General features: G+C 53.6%; 1 protein-coding gene across 1 annotated transcript in view; it reads left to right on the forward strand.

The window, feature by feature from the left end:
* Nucleotides 1–22,713, forward strand: part of ADAMTS2 (ADAM metallopeptidase with thrombospondin type 1 motif 2) — a 220,727-nt gene that overhangs the window by 140,325 nt on the left and 57,689 nt on the right. The window contains exon 4 of the mRNA XM_047777905.1: nt 1,448–1,650. Coding sequence (XP_047633861.1) covers nt 1,448–1,650 — 203 coding nt within the window. The remainder of the gene's footprint in view (nt 1–1,447; nt 1,651–22,713) is intronic.

The raw sequence follows: 22,713 nt of genomic DNA on the forward strand, positions 1-22,713 counted from the left end.
AATTGGGAACCTCCAGGGTGCAGCCCTACAAAGACAGAAAACAAACAAATTAAATTAAATTAAAAAGTGCACATCCAAGAGGCTTGTTGTCCCCACCGGATGAAGAGACATACGCGCAGGTGGGGAAGGACCCCAGTGGCAGCTGTCTGTGAGCCTGTGAGATGCCATCCTGCTTTCAGAAGCGCTGTTCTGTCTCCAGGATCTGTCGTGCGCCTCTTTGACCCACTGTGACACGCTTCCAGAGAATGCGGCAGACAAGAGCCTGGGGGGGGGCAAGTGAGAATTGTTCTAGAAGAGTCTTTGTAGAGAAGTGGTGCTGCAGGCGCCCCACCCTCGGCTGCAGGGCTGCGGGCCCTGCAGGGTTGATGATGTCACCATAACCTGAGCTCCTAGGTTCTTCCCAGGGCCTGAGTCTCTGAGCCACAACCCCCACCACCACCACCACCACCAGGAATGCCAAGGAAGAGCAGGACCCTGGGCTCAGGGACCTGGCATGGACAGTGCAGGGGTGGGGGGCTTCCAGAGGCTTGGGCACTAAGGCTTATTGGGCATTGCGGTCTGCGGCTGCCAGCGATCCTGAAGGTTGGCCTGGCCAGCTCAGCTGCAACCCAGAGAGGTAGCGGCAGGGTTTCTGGTCCAGGGTGGGCCCAGGCTCAGTGGGAAAGTAGAAGGGAGTTGGAGCAGAAGCTGCAGCTGTGAGACGATTCATTGACCTCCTGGGGTCCTGCCCCTGATGGAGCTCCTATGCCTATGCCCCTGAGATAGACCGGCCTGCTCTGAGCCAGGGGTCCAGCCTGTGGGGTCCAGGGTGAGCTCCTGCCAGGCAGACTCTGGGGGAGCCTTCATGAAAGGGACTCGTACTAGTCCCTACACAATTCAGTCAGGCAACCTCTCACCTCCTTGGCACTTGGCACCAAGGGCCGGCACAGTTCGGTGAGGGTGGTGGTGCCAGGGGTTGAATGAGTGGATCTGGTGCAGAGATGAGGGGCCTGACTTCAGCCGGGGACTGAGCAGAAAGTTCCAGAAGGGGAGCTGTCTGAAAAGATACTGTGGAACCCGGTTACAATTGGGGAGACCAGCCCTTTGGCACTGGGCCGCCCCGGGGAGCGTGTGAGCAAGCATGCGAATGGGTGAAAAGAGCTGGCTCTGCCCAACCAGCTAGCCAGCCTCTCTGTTGGTCGCCCAGAGCCAGACCTGGCCTCCTCGGTGGCCGAGCTATGGGTTTGCACGCTTGCTGGGTCTGAGCTGACTTGGCACATCCCTGCTGCCCTTGTTGGACCTCAGCTTGCTCTTCTGTGACATGGGGACAGGAATGCCCTGGGTCAGGGTGCTGTGATGATGGCAGGCTGATGGCCAGGCTGGCAGCTGACAAGTGCCGGTTTGCAGCTGAGTGGGGTTCTGTCCTGCTGCGGTGTCCCTGGTGAGCCTGTGTCCTCTCTCCTTCCAGGGGCCCCCCCAGCCAGCCTGGACAGCCTCAGCCGAGCCCTGGGCGTCCTGGAGGAGCGCGTCAACAGCTCCAGGAGGAGGGCACGCAGGCACGCTGCTGACGATGACTACAACATCGAGGTCCTGCTGGGGGTGGACGACTCTGTGGTCCAGTTCCACGGGAAGGAGCACGTGCAGAAGTACCTGCTCACTCTCATGAACATCGTGAGTTGGGGCGGGGCTTTGGGCAGGGCCTGGAGGCAAGGGGTGGGGCGCCAGGGCTTGCCATGCTTTTCTGGTGGAGCTGCAGGTGAGCTGCGTGGTCCCGGGCTGACTCTGGTTCCACAGGTGAGAAAAGGTGACCCCTGCCCCAATCCACCTCACTGAATCTCAGTTTTCTCAGTAGCAAATGGGGTAGAAATCTGACTTGGCTATTTACGTGCTGAGGCAGTTATTCACAAACTTCCGTCATCTGTGTACCAGGGTTTTTTTTTTTTAATTTTTATTTTGTGCCATATCCACATTGTACCTGGGCTGTGTATTTTCCTATACATCCACTGATGTTTTGCAAAACTTAAAAGTTACCAAGGCAACCTCACTTTATTGTACAGCCAACCTAGAAATCAAGTGTCCAGTGATCCTGGGCTCTGCACCACAGCCCAGCCCACCCTGTTCAAATGGGAGATGAGTGTGGGTTAGAGAGGAAGGCAGACAGACTGACACCCATCTGAGGCTTCTCCTTGAGGCAGTCAAGGACGTGAAGATTGAAGAGAGCAACCATTTCTCCCTGTGAGGCAGGGCTCCTTAATAGGGTGACTGTGTGCCACCTAAGCCTTCTGGGGCACCGTGGGGCACCTGCCCCCCCTACCCAATCCTGGGAGATTAAGCAGGGGCCCCTCCTCTGGTCCAGCCCCACCCCCCTTCCAGGAGGTACAGGATGCTGACCTAGTAGAGAGCACTGTCCTGGGTGATGGGTCGGTCCTTCCGCTCACTGCATGGTGCCTCAGTTGAGCCCTGCTGGGAGAATAATCAGGGTTGGAGTGAGAAGCAAGGGGCTTGCCACCGGGACATGCTGTAAGTCAAACCTTGTGGGAGGGGAGGATTTGTGGAAGGAAACCTGGGCTTGCAGGGGGCCTGGAGATAGGCAGGGAAGCCCAGGGGATGGGTAGTTCTAAAGCAGCAGGGCTCTGCACCCCAGGCTGTTAGTGAACCGGGTCCTCCAGAGGTCCAGCTGGAGGCCAGCCGTGACGAGGCAGGACATGTGCTCCTGGCCTGGTGCTCAGCTCTGCCTTCCTGGGCCCTGTGTGCCTCTGGGAGTCTGATTGGCCCTGTGAACAAGAGGGAGGATGTGAGTGAGCTGGTCACTGGATCGGGAGACCCCTGTCTGCCTGCCTGTCTTCCTCGCTGCCTGCTTTAGGTAATTCATTGACCATCTGGCATGCAGCCACCTCATCTGCAATGCGGGGCTGAAGTGGGTTCTGTTTGCAGCTTGGAGAGCAAGGTTCGGTTTTGTCACATTTAACCTCACCTTATTTTTGAAAAGTATCTTTGATGTAATAATGATGATGATGATGATGATGATAACACCATGATGGCTGCAAATATTGAGCTTTTAATAGGTGACTCTGTATGACAAGCCCGTGCTAGTCACTTGTCACTCATTATCTTTGAGAATCTTCACCCTAAGCCTACAAAACCCAATTGTGTCTGCCTTCAAAAATCGGTGTTTTTTCCCCAAGCATGGTACCGGCCCCTAACCCAGTGGAAAGAGGACTGGGTGTGGAATGAGGGAGTCCTGAATCCTGGTACAGGAAAACTGCTTGTTTCCTCTACTCACACCAACACATCTGACACTAACTACTCAGAGTTAGCGTGGACCCCACAGGGAGGAGCTCAGTTTCACAAGACGGACCCCGTTTCAAATGCCCAACTCAAGTCCCAGGTTGTCAGCTGTCCTTCTGACCAACCCAGGGTTCCCTCGACCCCCTCCTCAGGCTCAGTAATTTGCTAGAGCAGTTCACAGAACTGGGGAAACCACTGTACTCGTTATCACTGACTTAGTATAAAGCATGCAGTGAGGAACAGCCACAGGGAAGAAGGCAGAGGGGAAAGTGTGTGGGGCGGGGGTGGGGGGGGTGGGGGGTGGTGGTGCAGGAGCCTCCAAGCCTCTCTGGACCCATCTCCCAGCGCCTCACCAACCTGGAGCCTCTCCAGACTCCATTGGTTTAGAGTTTTTATGGAGATTTTATTACATAGGTGTGATTGATGGATCCACTGGCCAATCAGTCTCCCGCTCCTTTCTCCTTCCTGAAAGTCGAGGGTGGGGCTGAAAGTTCCAACTCTCTAATCATAGAGTTGGTACCTCTGGTTACCAGCCCCCATCCTGAACTCTCTAGGGGCCATCGAGGGTCTCCTCATTAGTATAAACTCAATTATGGTCAAAGGGACCCATTGTAAATGACAAAAGACACTCCCCTCACTCTATCACTCAGGAAATTACTTGGGTTTTAAGAGGTTTGTGCCAGGAACTGGGAACAGGGGAAGATGTGTATTTCATATTATGTCACCCCTGGGTTCCTCCTTGGCCCCACCATGACCAGGTATGTCACTGGGATGGGCTTCAGTCTTTTCAGCCTTGGTTTTCTCATCTTTATTTTTATTTATTTAGTTATTTATTGGCTTTTTAGGGCTGTGCCTGAGGCATATAGAGGTTCCCAGGCTAGGGGTCTAGATCCTTAACCCACTGAGCAAGGCCAGGGATCAACACTGCATCCTCATGGTTCCTAGTCCAATTCATTTCCGCTGTGCCACAACGGGAACTCCGGTTTTCCTGTTTTTAAAATGAGCAGGGAAGGATGGACTGGAGGTTTGGGATTGGCATATACACACTGAGGTATACAGAAGGATTGGCCAACGGGGACCTGCTGTATAACACGGGGAATTCTCCCCAGTATTTTGTGATGTTCTGTGTGGGAAAAGACTCTGAAGGAGAATGGATGTGTATATATGTATGGCTGAATCACTTTGTTCGACAGCAGAAATTATCGCAACATTCTAAACCAATAAAACTTTAAAAAGTCCCTAGGGAACTACAAGAAAGGGAAAAAAAAAAAAGCAATAATTTTCATCCCACATTGTCAGTGAGAATGGAATGAGATAATGAAAGTAAACACGCTTTTCAGTCTCTAAATAAATGTAGTTTTACTTCGAGATGGTGACAATATTTAGCGATGGCAGGTTTAGAATTATTCCCGATGAGTACGCCAAGGACTCTGAAGTTGGGGTATCTTCCTGAGGCTGGTGGACCAAATCTGCCTTTTCCCTGGTGTGGAGGGTCCCTCAGTCACACATACCTTGTGCCCAGGAGCTGGTAGGAGGAAGTCTTGAACTTACTCTTGGTTTTGCCAGTTAATTTCAGTTTATGCATTTACACCCTCATGATCCAACTGTACCTCAATTTTGGATAATAGGATGGTTTGGTTAGTTTCATGAAAAGCCTGAGAAATACAAAAATTCTTAAGTTGAAACACATTTTATCATAACAAAAAGGGGGATTTTAGGAGATGAGTTGAAATAGCTGAGAAAGAGTAGTTGGACTGCATCTGTGTGTTTTTCCCCTGTTGCATCCAACAAGTGGTGCTTGTCCCAGGCGGGGCAGTGGATCCTGCAGAGGCAGGGGGCCTGGCAGACAGTCTGAGCTAGTGCGGGGCGGCCGGGGGTAAGGGGGTGACTGAGGGGGGAGACTTGGCGGGCTTGGGGGAGGGTATGTCCATGACTCCACCTCCCACTGGAAGAGTGCTGTGTGGTCCAGGGAGATGAGGAACCCTGCTTGCATCCTGTGTCGCCCTGACCACAACCTCTAAAGGCTCAGTGCCCACATCCGGGGTTTGTGCATGCCCTGGGGACAGTTCCTGGGGATGACCTAGGGCACATGAGCCTTTCGGTGGTCTTGGGGAGGAGGGAGATTGAGGAGGTGGGAATATTGGAGAAAAGATGACCTTTTATAGCAATGCGGTCCCATGGAACTTTCTGCAGTGCTGGAAATGCTCTAATTCTGCCCTGTCCAATATGGCAGCCCTTAGCCACCCGTACCCTTGAGCACTTTGAATGTGGCTGGTGTCACTGAAGAACTGACATTTTAATTTAATTAACTTTCCAATAGAATTTTTGGTTTTAATTTTTTAAAAGATTTTAGTGGTGGTAAAAGAGATGAAACATTTACCATCTTCACTATTTAGAAGAATTATGTGAGAAAAAGAATTATGTGTATACATATATACACACACATGAATGATATATGTGTGTGTATATATGTATATATATATATGAATGACTAGGTCACTTTGCTGTATAGCAGAAGTTGACAGAACTATAGTAAATCAACTATAATAGGGAAAATGAAAATCTAAAGAAAAGAAAAAAGAAGTGAGCAATTCAGTGGCATTAAGTACACTCGCCATCGTTATGCAACCGTCACCCCCACGCATCTCCAGAATTATCTTCATCTTGCAAAACTGGTCCTCTACCTGTTAAACCATCATTCCCCATTTCCCCCTTCTCCCCAGCCCGTGGGAACCGCCGTTCTGCTTTCTGTCTCTATGAATTTGACTACTCCAAGTAGCTCTTGGAAGTGGAGTCACACAGTGTTTGTCTTTTTATGACGGGCTAGTTTCACTTAGATGTCATCAAGCTCCATCCATGTGGTGGCACGTGTCAGACTTTCTTTTTAAGGCTGAGCGACACTTCATTGCATGTATCCACCACGTCTTCGCTACCCACACGCCTCTCCCTGGACGCTTGGTTGCTTCCACCTTTTGTCATTGTGAGGAATGTTGCTGTGAATGTGGGTGTGTCCCTGCTTCGGCTCCTCGGGGTATATATCCAGACGCGGAATTGCAGGATCATAAGGTAGTTCTGTTTTGAATTTTTTGAGGGACCACTATACCGCTTCACCTTTTTACATTCCTCCCAGCAGCGCAGAAGTGTTTGAATTTCTCCACCCCCTCACCAGCACTTGTAATTTTTGATGGTAGTCATCCTGATGGGTAATTTATCTCTAATTAATTTACACTTGGATTTAAATCACCAGCGTAGCTGGTACCCTATAGGACAGTGCGGTTCTGGATGATGTGTGTATGATAGGACTGCCTGCCATGCCCTTCTCTGAACTTGACTGGCATGTGGTGCTGAATGGCAGGGTGGGCGGCCCTGGGTGTGGGGGCCCATAGACCCTGAAGCTGCAGCCAGAGTCCGGAGTGGCCCTACAAGGCCCAGCCAGGGTATGTCTCCTTCTCTTTGGGAGCACACAGCTGGCCCTGGGGCTTCCCGGCACTTGGAGCCAAAGCAGCAACGTGGAGGACAGATGTGGCGGCAGCTGGCCCAGACTGTGCTCCAAGTGAGGCATTTGGTCAGCAGCGAGGACGGCCAGGCCCGGGGCGGAAGTACTCCCGGCACCCGAGGCTCAGGGCCAGTCCTGGGCAGAGAGTCTGTCCCCTGTGGAAGCCCTAGGGGGTCTGGGGGGCAGGGGATCTGGTGGGGGTCCCAATGGCAAGGATCTGGGGAATGTGGACTCCGAGGAGCAGCAGAGGCCAAGGCGAGCCAGACAAAGGCCTGGCTCAGCCTCAGCCTCTCTGAGCCCTACGCTGCCGTGGTCTCCCTCCTTGTTCAGTTATTCTACTTGCAGGACTGCCTTTGGGGTCTCTCTGGGGCAGAGCCTGGGCTGGGGTGTGGGTCCTGGTGTGACACAAACTTTTCAGGTTCATCAAATGTCACATGCTCCCTTCCCTTCCATTGCCCAGCCTCCCTCACCCCTAACTGGGGCTGTGTGGCTGACTTTATCTAATGGCCTGTGTGAAAGGAAATCACCTCTCAGCCAAGGCAGTTAAGAGCTGGCGTGTCTGGAGATCCCACTGTGGCTCAGTGGGTTTAGCACCCGGCACAGTCTCTGTGAGGATACAGGTCCCATCCCTGGCCTCGCTCAGTGGGTTAAGGATCCAGCGTTGCCGCAAGCTACAGTGTAGGTACGACTCAGATCTGGCGTTGCTGTGGCTGTGGCATAAGCCAGCAGCTGCAGCTCCGATTAGACCCCTAGCCTGGAAACTTCCATGTGCCGCAGGTATGGCCCTAAGAAGAAGAAGAAAAAAATAAAAGACCCCCCACATACACACTTATGCCTTCAAGCTCTTCCTGCCAAGTCCAGTTTCCTTCTTTTCCCCCGCAAATCTAGAAAAGTAACATTCTTTGTTTATTGACATATGCTGTATTTAACACATATAATATACCATTTATGATGGAAAATTAGGATATGTTCCAATAGGTATATGAATGTTTTCTCCTACCAGCTGTTGCCTGCTGCCTCATTTTAATGACAGCACAACATGGCGCCACATGACCATAACATACTTTTTATGTAATTGATTCTTTATGTGACTCATATAACAAAATGTATTTCCCCATTAGAGGTCAGATCAGCCACTTATTATAATGACTATTATTACAGCTGAATCTGTTGCTCATCCATGGTGATTTCCTTACACTGAGTTCCTAAAAGTGCAATCCCTGAACCACAGGTAGATACATTTTAAAGCTTTCCACGGCAGAACGTTCTGTTGTGGCCTCCCCTGTTCACATTCCATCGAGCAAATGCTCCTCTCACCTCTTCCCACCAAAAATCCTCTTTTTTAAGAAACTATTATTATTATTATTATTATTTGGCTGCACTTGCAGCATATGGAAGGGCCAAGGATTGAATCTGAACCATGGCTTCGTTTTTTTTTGTTTGTTTGTTTGTTTTTGGCTTTGTAGGGATGTGCCCACAGCATATGGAGGTTCCCAGGCTAGGGGTCGAATCGGAGCTGTAGCCGGCCTACACCACAGCCACAGCCACAGCCACGCCAGATCTGAGCCGCATCTGCGACCTACGCCACAGCTCACGGCAACGCCAGATCCTTAACCTACTGAGCGAGGCCAGGGATCGAACCTGCAACCTCATGGTTCCTAGTTGGATTTGTTTCTGCTGCGCCACGATGGGAACTCCTGAACTGTGGCTTTGACCTATACTACCGCTACAGCAACACCAGAGCCTTTACCCCACTATAGGCTAGGCCGGGGATCTACCACACCTCCACAGCAACCCAGGCCACTGCAGTCAGATTCTTAACCCACTGCACCACAGCAGAAATTCCCCCAAATCCTTTTTAACTGTGGCAACTTGATAGCTACAACAGGGACATGCTTTTTGTTGTAGGTTGTATGTATCTGATGGTAATGGGGTTCCATCTAAAAATACAAACATATTTTTTTTAAATAGCAGTTATCATATATTTTTATAATTGACCTATTTATGTTTTTATTCTACTGGATTTTTGTTTCTCTTGCGTTAACGGGAAGAACTATTATATTATGACAGGCTAACTTTTTGACTAACTATGTGTGGGAAATATTTCCCCCAATTTTGTTGTTTGCCTTTTGTTTTGTTTTGGTTGGGGGCTGTTTGTTGATGGCTTACATTTTTGTGTGTGGTCACATCCTGAGATCTTTTCCTCCTGGGTTTTCCCCTCGGGGGCTGTCTTCAGATATCATGCCCTCTCCAGAAGTTAACCTTCTGGAGTTTCATTCTGGTTGCCCCCAGCAGTGATTCCCACAGCCTGTTGGCAGCAACATCATTTCCCAAACCCCAGCCCTCACTGCCCCATGACTATTCTTGCTGTGAATTCAGCTGCAGCAGCCGCATGCCCAGAATGTCTCCTGGGTACAGAACTCCTGGGGCCCAGTGCAAATTGAAAATATTGTTCTCAGAATTGCCGTCATGGCACAGTGGTTAAAAAATCCGACTAGGAACCATGAGGTTGAGAGTTTGATCCCTGGCCTCACTCAGTGGGTTAAGGATCCAGCATTGCTGTGGGCTATGGTGTAGGTTGCAAACTCGACTCGGATCCCACATTGCTCTGGCTGTGGTGTAGGCCAGCTGCTGTGGCTCCGATTAGACCTCTAGCCTGGGAACCTCCATATGCCACATCTGCGACCCTCAAAAGCAGAAAAAAAAAGAAAAAATGAAAGTATGATCCTCAAATAGCAGGGAAAAGTGTCATAAAAGGTACATGTACGAAAGCCTTTTCCTTTCTTCTACAGTCTCTCAACTTGTCAAGATTTTTAAAACTTTCTATTCATTGTGGCCTTAAGTGAAAACAATTAGGACTTTTCAGGATAATCATGAATTTTACCATTATCTTTACAAAGCCTGTTTTAAACACAGATTTTAGAGCATTTAACTAGCATGGAGACTCACCGAAATTAAACAGATCTGTGCTTTGTGGCTCATATCTGAAGCTGCTGCAGGCTGGCCAGAAGTTCAGACAAAGCACCAGCCGGACTCAGGAAGGTGGGGAGGAGGATGGAAAGACCCCCAGGAGGGGAACTGAGAGGCAGCGCTCCCTCAAGGGCCCGGGGTCCTGGCCAGCAATGCAGGGTGAGCCGCTGGGGCCTGAAAGTTTCCACTAGAAGAACACAGAGCCCTGTGCCTGGCATCTCCCCTCCCCACGGGCCCACCACCTGTCCCAGGCTCTGCCCACCCCGAGATGCGCCTGTGTTCAGGGCCCTGCAGTGGTTGCAGAGCGGGGAATAGGCACCCAGGAACCTGTCCCGTGGAGGCGGGACCACATGGGAGCCAAGGCTTCCTTGTCCCATCAGATTTCACTCACAAAACACACATTTCGAGGTGAGATGATGGAGAATTTCAAGATGGCAGCCACAGAGCATTAAGCTCCAAGCACAGAGCCCTTCGGAGTGTGGGCCCTGGTCGCTCAGCCCTGAACTGGGGAGCCTGGGCCTTGCCTTGAGCCCCCACAGCCCAGACCACTACCCTGCGGTGGGCTGTGCTTCCTGCCTCAGGGCCCCGTTCTCCTGGCCCATCCCCATCATCAGCTCATCCGCAGGCTCAGTTCAACTCCACCCTGACTCTCGGCTCTCTGCCCAGATGAATAAAGCAGGGGCCTTCTGAGCAGTGGGGCCAGGATGTGGGCCGAGGCCTCATCCTCCGGGGCCCCCTGCGCTGATTTTTAGCTGTCACATGCCAAAGCCTCGAGGTTGCTGGCAAACCCAGGATGAGGCCCTGTCTCCTTGGCCTGGGGCCCTTAGCCTGGCCAGAGAGGCCAGGACCCCCGGGGGAAAGCTGCTCAAGAGCCTCCTCCCGGCCTCGTTCCCAGTGCCCGGAGAGCTGGGAGGACAGAGCTGGGAGGGTGGGCCCTGCCTTGGTCCCCTGCTTCCATGTGCCTCTCCCCTGCTGGCCTTCCCCTGCCGCCATCCCTTTCCTGCTTCTCCCAGTCTTCAGCTCTGGCTCATCCTCTGGCCTTCATCAGGCCCAGCCCTGAGATGAGGAGCTCCCCTCTGCACTGGGAAGTGCTATCCTCTTTGACCCTTCTTCCTGGGAAATGTGCCTGTGTGTCCCCAGGCTGGGAGGCAGTCCACATTTCTGAACATGCCTGCTGCTGACTCTGGGAATTACGGCATTTTCACCAACTTGCTCTGCCAGCCCCTGAGCTAGTCTCTGCTTGCAAATCCAGTGCTGTGGCAGCGCAAACCTGGCACCACAAGGAGCTGGATGGGGATGCAGCCCCCACGTTCGCAGCATCTCCAACTACCTTAGCGGGCGTGGACAGCGGCTCTTCTCTGGCTCAAGTGAAGGCGAGGCTAGGGAGGGATATGCCTTCAGGAGAGACTGGAGAGCCTTTATTAAAGTAAACGGCTTACATATGTTATTAAAGTGCTTACATATACATTTGTTTTCTTGGCCGCACCCATGGCATATGGAAGTTCCTGGGCCAGAGATTGAATCTGTGCCATAGCAGCAACCCAAGCCACTGCAGTGACAGTGCTCAATCCTTAACCTACTGTGCCACAAGGGAACTCCTTCATATGCATTTTTTAAAGTAAAACCTCTTCGTGTCAAGACTTCAAGAAATGGGAGTTCCTATTGTGGCTCAATGGTAACGAACCCGACTAGTATCCATGAGGATGTGGGTTGGATCCCTGGCCTTGCTGAGTGGGTTAAGGATCCAGTGTTTCCATGAGCTGTGGTATAGGTCACAGGTACAGCTTGGATCCCATGTTGCTGTGGCTGTGGTGTAGGCTGGCAGCTGCAGCTCCAATTCAACCCTAGCTTGGGAACCTCCATATGCTGCAGGAGTAGCCCTTAAAAAAAAAATTCAAGAAATGTGTCACTTCGGCCCAAAACCAGTGCTTCCTATGTGGCTTATAGCATTTGACTAAAGCGCTGATTTCAATCCTACTCTGCCCTGAGAAGCCAAAGGTCTTGGTCAGGATCCATAGAAACGTAGAGCTGCCTGACTGAGCCGCTGGTTGGATTGCACTCCTTATAGCATGGAGTCTCAGCCTGCTGCAGAAGACAGCTCTTTGCTCCTGGGAACAAGTCCTCTCAGGAGGCCTGGCAAAAGCCACTGAGGCACAGATGTGATGTGTCTCCTGCAGAATGGCCATTTTTTCTTTTAATGGCAAACATTTTAAAACATCCATCTTATATGACATAAACTTTGACCCATTTCTGGGTTAAAGCAAATTTCATATGAATTTTCCAGGATAAACTGAAGAGTCCAAAGCAGGGTTGCCAAAACAATGGTCTGAGAGCCAAATTCAGCCCAGCATCTGTCTTTGAAAATCAAGTTTTATTGGAACCTGGCCATGCCCATTCATTTATGAATTGTTTATGGCTGCTTTTGTGCTATAGTGGCAGAGTTGAATAGTTGGGACAAAGACCACAGGGCCCGCAAAGCCACTATCTGGCACCCAAGAAATATTTGCTCTCAGAGTGTAAAGAAATCTCCTACTTCATGCCCACCTTGAGCTGTGGCCCCAGGACTCTGGAGTTGCGTTTCCTCCCACTGTATCAGTGCACTTGAGTGTACGTGTTAGGGAAGCAGCGCATTGAATGAGGATACCCTTCGGAGTCAGAAGCAGCTACATCCTGGCTTTTACCACCTGGAAAAGGTCCTGCCTTGCCCTGAACTTGGTTTCTTCATCTTTAAACCTCCCACACACTCTGATCCGTAAAGACTGGCACATTCCCTGACAAGAGGTGCCCTCAGAAGACAAGCTCCCTCTCACCCTCTTCAGGCCTCTGAACCCCTGCAGCTGGAGCAACCCTTTCCTGAAGGCCATTGCAGGGACCTCACACTTGAGCTGAGCTTTACCCCCTTCCTGCTCATACCCCAGCCCACCCCCACTCCAGCATTGCCAGCTGAATGAGCCTGTGAGGTCACTTTGGGAATTCTTTTTAAAGCAATTAAATGATCATTTAAAACAACAGAGCAGGAAGAGCAAGATTTCTGGGCAGGCAGAGCTGTCCCTCCTAGCTCGGTTAACTGCTCATGTTCTGGAAGAATTCCTGAGTGCCCCAAGCACTTCTTCTGTCCAGAGCAGACACACTTCTTAGGCTTATGGAGAACATGGGAGCCAAAGGGGCTTCTGAGCTGTCAGAGCCTAGGTCATACCCTTTCACCCCTGCTAGCATTGGGTCAGTCCTCTGTACAGTATGTTCTTAAACAGTTTTTGTTGAATGGTTTCTCTCTGTGCCAGAATTCAGATTTTTTTTCCTTCTTTTCTAATTTAATCCAGAAATTGGCCTGGGCTCACCAAAACCTTGCCAGAGTTTGCAAACAATCAGAGGCACCCGGGCTCCATTTCTCACCAACTTCCAAGAATGTTGAGGCCACGTGGTAATGGTGGGGAAGGCAGTGGCAGGACAGGAATGTTTTCCCCTGGTCTTGAGGGGGAATCTTGTGAACTGGCCATGGAGCTGCACACCCGCCAGGGGGAAGGCGCAGCCCCAAGTCCCATTCACGTGTCTCTGGCTCTGGTTCCTGGGAAAGAGAAAAACATCTCTGAAACTGGACACTAAAACATGGTTCCCTTAAGTTGAAGGGAAGCAAAGCAGGGCTCCCTGACGGGGTGGGGTTGGGGGAGCGGCAGTGCATTTGGGTTTGGGCCTGGCCATGAACAGAATCTGCTGGGTCTGCTGGTACTGTAGGCCACAACCAGGCATTCCTGGCACTGTTCCTGCTCCTCGAGCTTGTCCCTTTGGTCTGAGAGCATGTCCCTGTGAGCCCCCTGGAGATATGACTGTCAGGGCCAGCAGTGGGTGTGAGGCTGACATGATGCTGAGAAGAGGGCAGCGCTGCCGGATGCTGACAGGAGCCAGGCAGGAGATCTAGTCAGGGGCCAGGGTGGCTGTAGACAACAGGGAGTGCTGGGGACAGAAACAACAGGCGAGGCTACACCCCTGGAGATCCTCTCCTGGGTCCTGGGTCCTGGGTCCCACTCACTTGTGGGCATGTTGGAATAAGCAGGCCTACCACTGCAAGCTTTTCTTTCTTTTTTTTTAGGTCTTTTGTCCTTTTAGGGCCGCACCTGCGGCATATGGAGGTTCCCAGGCTAGGGGTCTAGTTGGAGCTGTAGCCGCTGGCCATGGCCACCGCCACACCAGATCTGAGCCGCGTCTGTGTCCTACACCACAGCTCATGGCAATGCCGGATCCTTGACCCACTGAGCGAGGCCAGGGATCGAACCCGCAACCTCATGGTTCCTAGTCAGATTCATTTCCACTGTGCCACAATGGGAACTCCAGCAAGCTTTTCATTTCCCCCAAGAAGCTGGAAATACAACGTTTATAGGAAATCTAATTACTTTTTAACATGGCAACAAATTGAAATTAAGGCCTCACACTGCGCTAGTGAATCAGAACATGACTGGCCAGTCCAGGATGGATTGTTCCTTCAGGCCCAGGAGAAAGAGGTGACTGCAGGCCCTGCTGTGTGCTGTGATGGGGGATAATTAGTGCCGCCTCCCAGGACTGTTGTGAGCACAACTTCAGTTAAACACCCGAAAAGTGCTTAGCAGCGCGCTGGGCACAAGGAGGGCTTGCCTCAAGCGTGAGCTGGCCTGGTCATGTATTGGCTCCCTAGGTGTTCTCAGAACCCTGGTGTAAATTGGGCCCCACTCTGGACACCATGTGTGCAGAAGCCAGCAGTCCTGTCCCTGTGCTCAGAGAGCTCAGCGCACAGGAGTGGCGGGGAGCAGAGCAGGGAATACATAATCATGTCCTGGTTAATATGCCTACTGATTGTGCGAGTACCACAGGGTCGCAGGGAACGGTGCCTCAGACCAGGGCCACTTGAGCTGCCCCTAACACAGAGGCAGCATTAACCAGGAGGAGAGCATGGTGTGTGCTGGGGGTGCTGTGGGCAATGGAACCCCATGTGCAAAAGCCCAGTGGCACAGCCACAACACAGTGCGAGGCTGGGCCAGACTGGAGCATAGCGTGCTGGGAGAGAGGTAGGAGTAAGCTTGGCAAAGCCTTCTGTGCCAGGCTCAGGGGCCTGGGGCTCACCTGCATATTGTCGGGAGGTTGACTGGGGTCTATAGATGTAGAAGCATCTCCCTTAGGGAGTCTGGGGCTCGGGCCTTCTCCCGTTGGCAGTGCCTCTCTCCAGGGCCTGCGAGGCTGAGTTTTCACATGTGCTGGCCCTGTGCGAGGAGGCACCTGTATGATGACTCTACGTTTCCCCAGTGGCCCTTCGAGGTCCCTTTCCTGGATAAGGGCATCGAGGCTCAGAGAGGCTGGGTGGCATGGGCAGGGTGTGGCAGTTGGGATTCACAAACATGCGTGGCCCCGGTGCCAGTCCTTACCCCACTGTTCTGGCCTGAAAAGCCAGTGCTCCCGAATCCCTGAGGAAACCCCAAGGTGTGTTCTCCCCTTGGCCCTTTCTGACCTCCCAACAGCACTTGATGCCCACGGCCCTGACCGTCTTGTCCGTGTGTGACTGTCCGGGCTTCTCCCTTTGGCTTCTCCATCTGCGGTGTCTTCCTGTTTCCTCTAAGGTTTGCCCGCCCACCCACCCACTCGCTCATTCATTTAGCACCTGTCTAGAGAGTGCCTGCTCTGTGCCCGGACACAGCTCTAGGTGCTGGAAATGTTGTGTGAGCACACCTGAGGTCCTGCCTTCATGGAGTCACATTCCAGGGGGGCAGTGGGGGAGGGGGTGGACAGTAGACCCCCGCCCCCCAGGGATGATAATGTAGGCAGGGGACTTTCTGAGGGGGAGGGGGCCACCGCCTGTCCTTACCCCTGCCTCTTCTTCCCTGAAGTACACAGCGCTACCTACCCTGCCACCCCCGGACTCTCCCTCTGCGCCCTCCTGACAGCTGATGAGCAGCCTGTCCTTGGCCTCCCCAGGGAGCTGGAGGTTGTCAAAGCAGGAGTGAGCATTTCCATGGACAAGGAGGGCCAGGCAGTGTCCCTCCTTGGTGACAGCTCCAGACATCTGCAGAGTTTGTCTCCTGCAAGTTCCAACAAGGAGGTGACAGCTGAGCCAGAACAGCAGAGTGCGGCTCCCTGTCTGGCTGTCACTCCACACTCCCAGACAGGTCCTATGCAGTGGGAGTTGTAGCCCAAGACCCTGGGGTCCCCCTTCCTTGCCTGGGGGTCCCTTAGCAGCATGTCTCAGAAGGGTTAGTGGTTCACACAAAGGAGCCACAAATTTAAAGTTAGATACACAGGGTCTGCTTATCAGGTTTTGAGTGTTCGGCACCTGGCAAAAAGCCAAGCACATAGTAGGTGCTCAGGAAAATGTCTTGTGAATGAATAAAACATTCCCAGGTGGCCTGGCAGTTAAGGCATCAACGTTGTCATTTTCTGTGCTCCGGTTCTCCTGGCCCGAGAACTTTTGGGCATGACTAGAAAAAAAATGGCTCTATTTGTCCATCGAAAAGAAGTTCCAGCAGAATAAGTGTTCTTGTCCCGTCTTCCTGGTGCCCAAGGCTGTTTTCCTCCACCACAACTGCTGGAGGTTTGAATCACCAGGTTATAGGATGCGCGGTTTTCATTTCAGCAGATTTGTCAAACTCCTCTCCAAAGCCTTTGCCCCGGTTCTCACTCATGCTCACATGGATCAGTTTCTCAGTTTCTCTGAACTTCTGTTTCCCCACAAGTGAGAGGATAGTTACGCTCCCTTGCAGGGTGTGGGAGGTAAAATGAGGCACCCGACACAGGTCTGGGAAGGTCCGGGCTGATCATCAAGGCACAGCCACAGGTCCTTCATCCATGGCATCGGCCACACCAGCCCAGCTCTTGTCTTTGAGGAGCTTGGCTCTCTTGAGGACACATTCTTTTGCCTTAGCCCAGCAGGAAGGACAAGGGCCTTGGCAGCCCCGAGGCACAGCCAGCACCTGCTGCCTGGCTGGGGAGGTCATAGTCAAGGTGAGCCTTGAGCTGGTTTGGATCACAAGTTGGCATTTCCACAAGCTGGCGTGGAAAGCTGAGGAGGGTGCCATTCTGCGCAGACCTTGGGCAAGTCCCCAGTATAGGAGGCAGGTGTAGAGGGGGGCAGACACAGCGGGGGGGGGGGGGGCAGGGCAGGGAGGCCTCGGAGGGAGGGGTTTGGACAGGAGGGAGGAGCTGGGATTGATCCCGAAGCTCTGAAAGCCAGGCGGGCTCTAGGCATTGAGGATGCAACAGCTCAGGCTGCAGAAGAGCCCCCAGTTCTCAGGGGCACAGGTCCAGGTGGGGGGAGGCGGCAGTTAACAATCTAACAAACAAACGAGGGGACCTGAGGCTATGGTGGTGCAGCAGAGGGAACGGCCTGGAGAAGAGCCGCATCCAGGTTCGCTTAGCAAGCTCCATGGGCAAGTCCAACGTGCATTGTAGAGTGAGCGGGAGGCAGTCAGGTGTGGGCGTGGGGCACTCTTACGCCCTCCCCTCCTGACCCTGACAACCAGGTGGGCCTGGGGGCTCCTGTGGCCCTTCTGACCTGGGGCAGGTACTTGCACCTCCAAGAGCTCGGCCCCTCCACCTTTGGTTCTGGGCTCCCTGTGGAGCACAGTGCATTCATCCAAATTCTCAGCTGCCCATTGGTCTTCCTGCTCAACACACATTTGGAGGCGCCCATTCCCAGCCTGGATGCAGGTGGTTAACCCACTGCTCTGCCTAGGGACAGAGGCTGGTCCCAGACCACAGCGATTCAAGTAGATTCTCGCGGTGCGAGAAGCCACATGCTGCCTAAAGGACAGCACGTTTCCTACCGTGTTTGAGGAAGCTCCTTCCATTCTGGATGTTAGGAATCGGGCTGGGGGATTTCACTTTCGAGGAGGGACAGGTTGGCAGCAGACAGCTCTGGCTGTGAGCTGCAATGCCGCCGCAAGGAGGGTTGCACTGGAGCTTCTGAATTTTGCTGGGAGCTCGGAATTCCTGGCAAGCCCCCTGCCTGTGCCAAAGGCCCAGGTGACAGCGCGAAGGGTCAAGGTTTCCTCGGTCTCTTCTGTGTCAGTGCCCGATGGACAAGGTCCCTCCCTTTTTCCTTATTACATGGGGGACCCCCAAGTGGCGATGGGGGGCTGGCCTGAGTCCTTGCCATTTTTACTGGGGGAGGGGGTGTTGGATTTGGCCCCAGGCCCTTGACCTGGGCTGCTCAGGTGGCTGAGCCCCACCCAGTCTGGGTCTGGTGCTGTAATGACCTGTCCACCCTGAAGTCTCTCCCAGACCAACTGCCAGCTACCTCCCACCCCAACCAGCATAGACGGGAGTTTCTGGAGCCCCCACACCCCTCAGGGGCTGTGGGAGCCAGGCCGCTACTCAGGCCAGTTCACTCACACAAGTGATACCTTCTGTTGTCTTTCACCTCCCGGTGGCGCCACCTTGGGAGGCGACTCTGCTCTTGCCATGTGGCCTCATCTTAGGGTCCAGGTAGGGTGCAGGGCCTATAGACCTCAGGACTTATCTGTGTGACTCCAAAAGTGTGTGGGGAGCAGTGGCTGGGTTGGGAGGACATAACCCCTGGGTCCAACTTCTAGCCTTTCTCAGCCACCTCCCCCAACCTCCGTTGTCCACCAGGGCACTTGCTCATCCCCCATTCCCCTCCCCAGGGACCTCCCGGGCGCCGTGGCCCACCCCCTCCCCACGGTGGCATTTTCCCTCTTTCTTCCCTTGGGTCAGATGGTGATAGGAAGCAGAAGAATACAAATTATAGGAAGAATGAAAGATCCTTGCTTTCAGATGATGTGCTGGGCAGGGGGTGTAGGAAGGGAAGGGGAGGAGGAGGGTGGGGGCGGTGAGGATGCCTCAAGGAGTCACCACAAGGGACCTCCCTAAAGTGCTTCCTCTGGCAGAGACCATGCCAGGGCCCCAGGGCTCTGGTTAGGGAGCCCCAAGATGCTCGGGGGAGCACAGGGAGGCCGTGACATCCCAGGGCTCTCCAGGGCTGGGACTGCTGCCAAGAAGAATCAGGATCCCTGCCTTCTCTCTGCTCCTTCCTGACAGTGGCCTCCAAACTGGCCTTGGGTGGATACTGGGCCCTGGCCAGTGGCCTCAGCTGAGTCCTTCTGTGTCCTGCAACCTCAGCAGAGTCTGTCCTTCCCTGTCCTGTGGCATTATCCCTTTATGATGAGTTGTCGGGTGGTGAGTGGGAAGTTCGGGCCCCGAGTGGTGGTATGGCCATTGGTTCCCTGGGGGCAGGGCTGGCAGGAAGAAGCCCAGGTCTGGGTCACACAGGGATGCCTGTTGAGACCCAGCATGAACTCTGGAAAACAGCCCGGTCATGCACTGCAGTCCAGGCAGGCCCTTTCTGGTGGCCCAGAAGGAGGGCCGGCCCAGAGAAAGGACTCAGGGTATTTGATGACAGCTGTACTGAGTCTGTGCTGTGTCCCTGGCATTTTGCTGGATGTTCTAAATATAGTGTTGAGGTTGGTCTTTGGCAACATCCTGAGGGCCCCACTAGAACCAGTATGGCCTCCGTTTCACAGATGAGGAAACTGAGGCTCAAACAGGCAGAGGACCAAGCCCAAGTCACAGGGCAGAAGCCATGCAACCTGACAAAGTGGCAGGGACAGCGTCTTGGAGGTAATTAGCGGGCAATTGTTTAAGGCAGCTTTGCCTCTTCATTAGCACAATAAACATTTATGGAGCCTCCACTAGGTTTTGGACTTGCCTGGGGATAGAAGAGCCCATCCCCACCCTGGGGACCTACAGAAATGTGCCCAGGCCCATCAGAGTGTGGCCTGGTGCAGGATTGGAGACTGACTGCTTTCACTCTCCTGGAGTGCAGGTGGGTGGAGTCCAGGTGGGAGTCCCAGGGACTGTATCCTTGGACTAGGTGCTGAGGGAGGGGCTCTATCCACCTCACTTTTTTTTTTTTTTTTTTTTTGTCTTTTAGGGCCACATCTGCAGCATATGGAGGTTCCCAGGCAAGGGGTCTAATCAGAGCTGACTGGCACCACAGCCACAGCACAACAGGATCTGAGCCATATCTGCGACCTACACCACAGCTCATGGAAAGGCCGGCTCCTTAACCCACTGAGCGAGGCCAGAGATCGAACCCGCCGTCCTCATGGCTACCAGTCAGGTTTGTTATCGCTGAGCCCCGAAGGCAACACCCCGCCTCCAATTTTTGTGCACAATCCGATTTTAGTAATTCCTGTCCTGCCCATTTGCATTTCATGACAGTTTGATATTTTGAGCAGAGGCTAGTGTTGTATTTGTTCTTGCTTTGCCTACGAAGCGTTTGCTGAGAAACGAGCGGTGAAGAAGATCTGGAGAGGGAATGTTTGTTCGCACGATGAGACCCGGCTTTTGCAGGCCCGTGTCTGTGTCATGAGATGCACATGGTTGATGATACCCCTCCCTGGAAGCTGGCAGACTCTGCCCCAGCTTCCGCAGTATTCTCTCCGCCTCCACCTCCCCGACAGTGTCCAAGCCTCCTCCTGGGGGCTCAGAGACACCAGCCTTCTTTCCAGTTATCTCAGGGGTCCCCAGAGAAGCCACAAGGCAGGCTGTGCACCAGCCACCCGAAGCCTCACAACAGATTCCTCCAGGCATGCTCCCCCCTGCTCCATGCCACCGCCATCCCCGCAGGGTGCCAGGTGCAGCGTGGGCTCCATCTTAGGAACTTGGCCCAGAGAAAGAGGTTGGACCTGAAGGGTAGAAACCCAAACAGCAGCTCTGCCCCTGCCTGCCCCAATAGGAGCTCTGCCTCCTAGGCCAGTCTCCTCCTCCCTGACCCATCCCTCCGCCCTGGCAGAGGAGAAGGTCACCTCTGCCCAACAGCCTCAGGCCACCTGCCAGGGCTCCCTGGTCGCCCAGGGTGGAACTCTGCCACAAAGAAGGCAAACTTTTACATTATCATGCAGAGCCCGTGCCCTTCCTTATTGTCTATTCCAGAACAGAAACTTGGCTGCATCTTTGCATAAGCAAAAGGTGCATTGCAATGTATTTCCCCAAACAGGAGAGCCCTTGGCCTCTCTGCACAGAGAAGGGCTGCGGCTTTGAACATTTTCTCCCAAGCTCTAAAGATTCCAGGATCAATTTCTGAGACAAGGCTCAAGGACGCTGTCCCCGCTTCCCTTCCCCCTGCGGTCTGGGCAGAGGTGAGCAGCTTCTCCCCAGCACACAGGCCTCTAGAGGGTGGGTGGGGGTGGAGAGGCACTTAGCTGGGGCTTGGGTCACTACAGGGCATCCTGGGTCGTGCTGCCGTCACACATTTTGCCCATTTCCTCTTGTTCCACATTCTCCAAAGTTATTCGCTCATTCATGCATTCGACATGCTTTCCTGAGCACCTACCATGTGTTTGAGCACCTACTATGTGTTCGACACTGCAGAGGACACAGCAGTGAACAAGGAGGAGGGGAGCTTCCCATACCAAATGCTTAGTCCAGTCTGGGAGCAGCTAGAAGCTTCCTCTGTGTAGGGGCAGTTGTGCTGCGGGAAGAGAATAAACCGAAGGGCACAGCAAGTGCAAAGGCCCCAAGGTAGAGACGGGCTCCCCGCCAAGGTGTGCAGAGGCCACAGCTGGACCGTGATGAGCAAGGTAAGGGCAACCTGAGAAGAGGTGGCGGGGGCCTTGATTTTATTGCAGTTGCAGTGAGAAGGCCCTTGGCGGGGTGGTGGGGGTTGCAGGAGGATAAGCAGGGTGGTAACTGCCCTCCTCCTTTGAAGCTCATTGATTGCTCTTTTCAAATGCTCTTTGGGTATTTCAAGAATGCAGGGGCTGGAAAGGGAATTCCAGGTATGAGCTGTTGCACAAGTAGCCCAAGAAGACAGCTGGGCTTCAGAGAAGGTAGAGCTGTCAGGAGCGAGGGTTCCTGGAGGAAAGTAGCTGAAGCAGTGAAGCCAGCCAGGGCCAGCAGAGAGAGGGCCCCACATGCCAGGCCAAGGGCTGGCCCTGTTTCTGGCGGCACTGGGTTTCAGGCAGAAGAAGGAGGAAGTCAGATCTTTTCTGAGTGGCAACCATGGTGAAGAATGGTGCGTGGGGGAGGGGGTTTGGGCGGGACATGAGGGATGAAGGAAGGTTTTGGGAGTCCCTGCTTCCTGTCGGCTTGTCCAGGAGATGGGATGGGCATCGGGAAGTGGGGAGGGGGAGGAGATGTCTGGAAGCTGCCTTATTTCTTTGCAGCTCTTTGTGCCAAGTATGATAGCTCCCTGCTTGGCATAGATGTTGTAGCTGTGTCCCTATTATGGAGGCAAGGGTGTCACTGGGCATCTTACTTATTGCCAGGGGTCTCCCTGCCCTGTGGGCCTGGCCAGCTTCAGGTCTTGCTGGTGATATCTTATGGGGAGTGGGATGCAGCTGCGCTTGTGGGGAGAGGGGGGCTGCAAAGCTAGCATGGCCCTGGGGATGGGTAACCAGTGGAGGGAAAGGGCCGTGAAGGCCCCCTCCTCAGCACAGCCCCCGACCCCCACACCCCACAAGTCCTGCATCCCGCCCCTTTCTATTCCTGCTGAGTTGCAAGGTGGGGAATAGGAGCCCAACACCAGAGGGGACCCTGTTGGCAAGTGTGGGGGCTCTGCCACACCACCCCAGTGAGCAGGAGGACAGCCTAGGCCAGCTGATCCCACCCAGTGGGAGGGGGCGGCAGGTGCTGGGCCTCAGGAGAGGCCACCAGGAGGACTGGTGAGTGGGATTCCAGGTTGTGGGTCACCTGGAAGTTTCAGCAGCCACCAAGGGGTCCCTGGGCCATGGGAAGAGGTAAGGGGCACACCCAGCTCAAAACCCCCCAAGGGGAGCTGACTGTGGAGCTGTGTCCCCATGTGGAAGGGTGGAGGCTTTAGGAGGAACCATGAAAGATGGACTGCAGTGGAAGGCTACTGGCGGGGGGCAGGCCTGGCCTTGCTGGCTGTCTGCTGGGCCTGCCTGGGACGTGCCCCATCTAGCTTGCAGCAGCCCCGGAGGCCCAGCTGGTCTCCAAGGCCAGGGCCCAGCCCAGCCCCGCTGATGGGAGCCGATGGGCAG

Source organism: Phacochoerus africanus, chromosome 4, assembly GCF_016906955.1.
Source record: "Phacochoerus africanus isolate WHEZ1 chromosome 4, ROS_Pafr_v1, whole genome shotgun sequence".
NCBI lineage: Eukaryota > Metazoa > Chordata > Mammalia > Artiodactyla > Suidae > Phacochoerus > Phacochoerus africanus.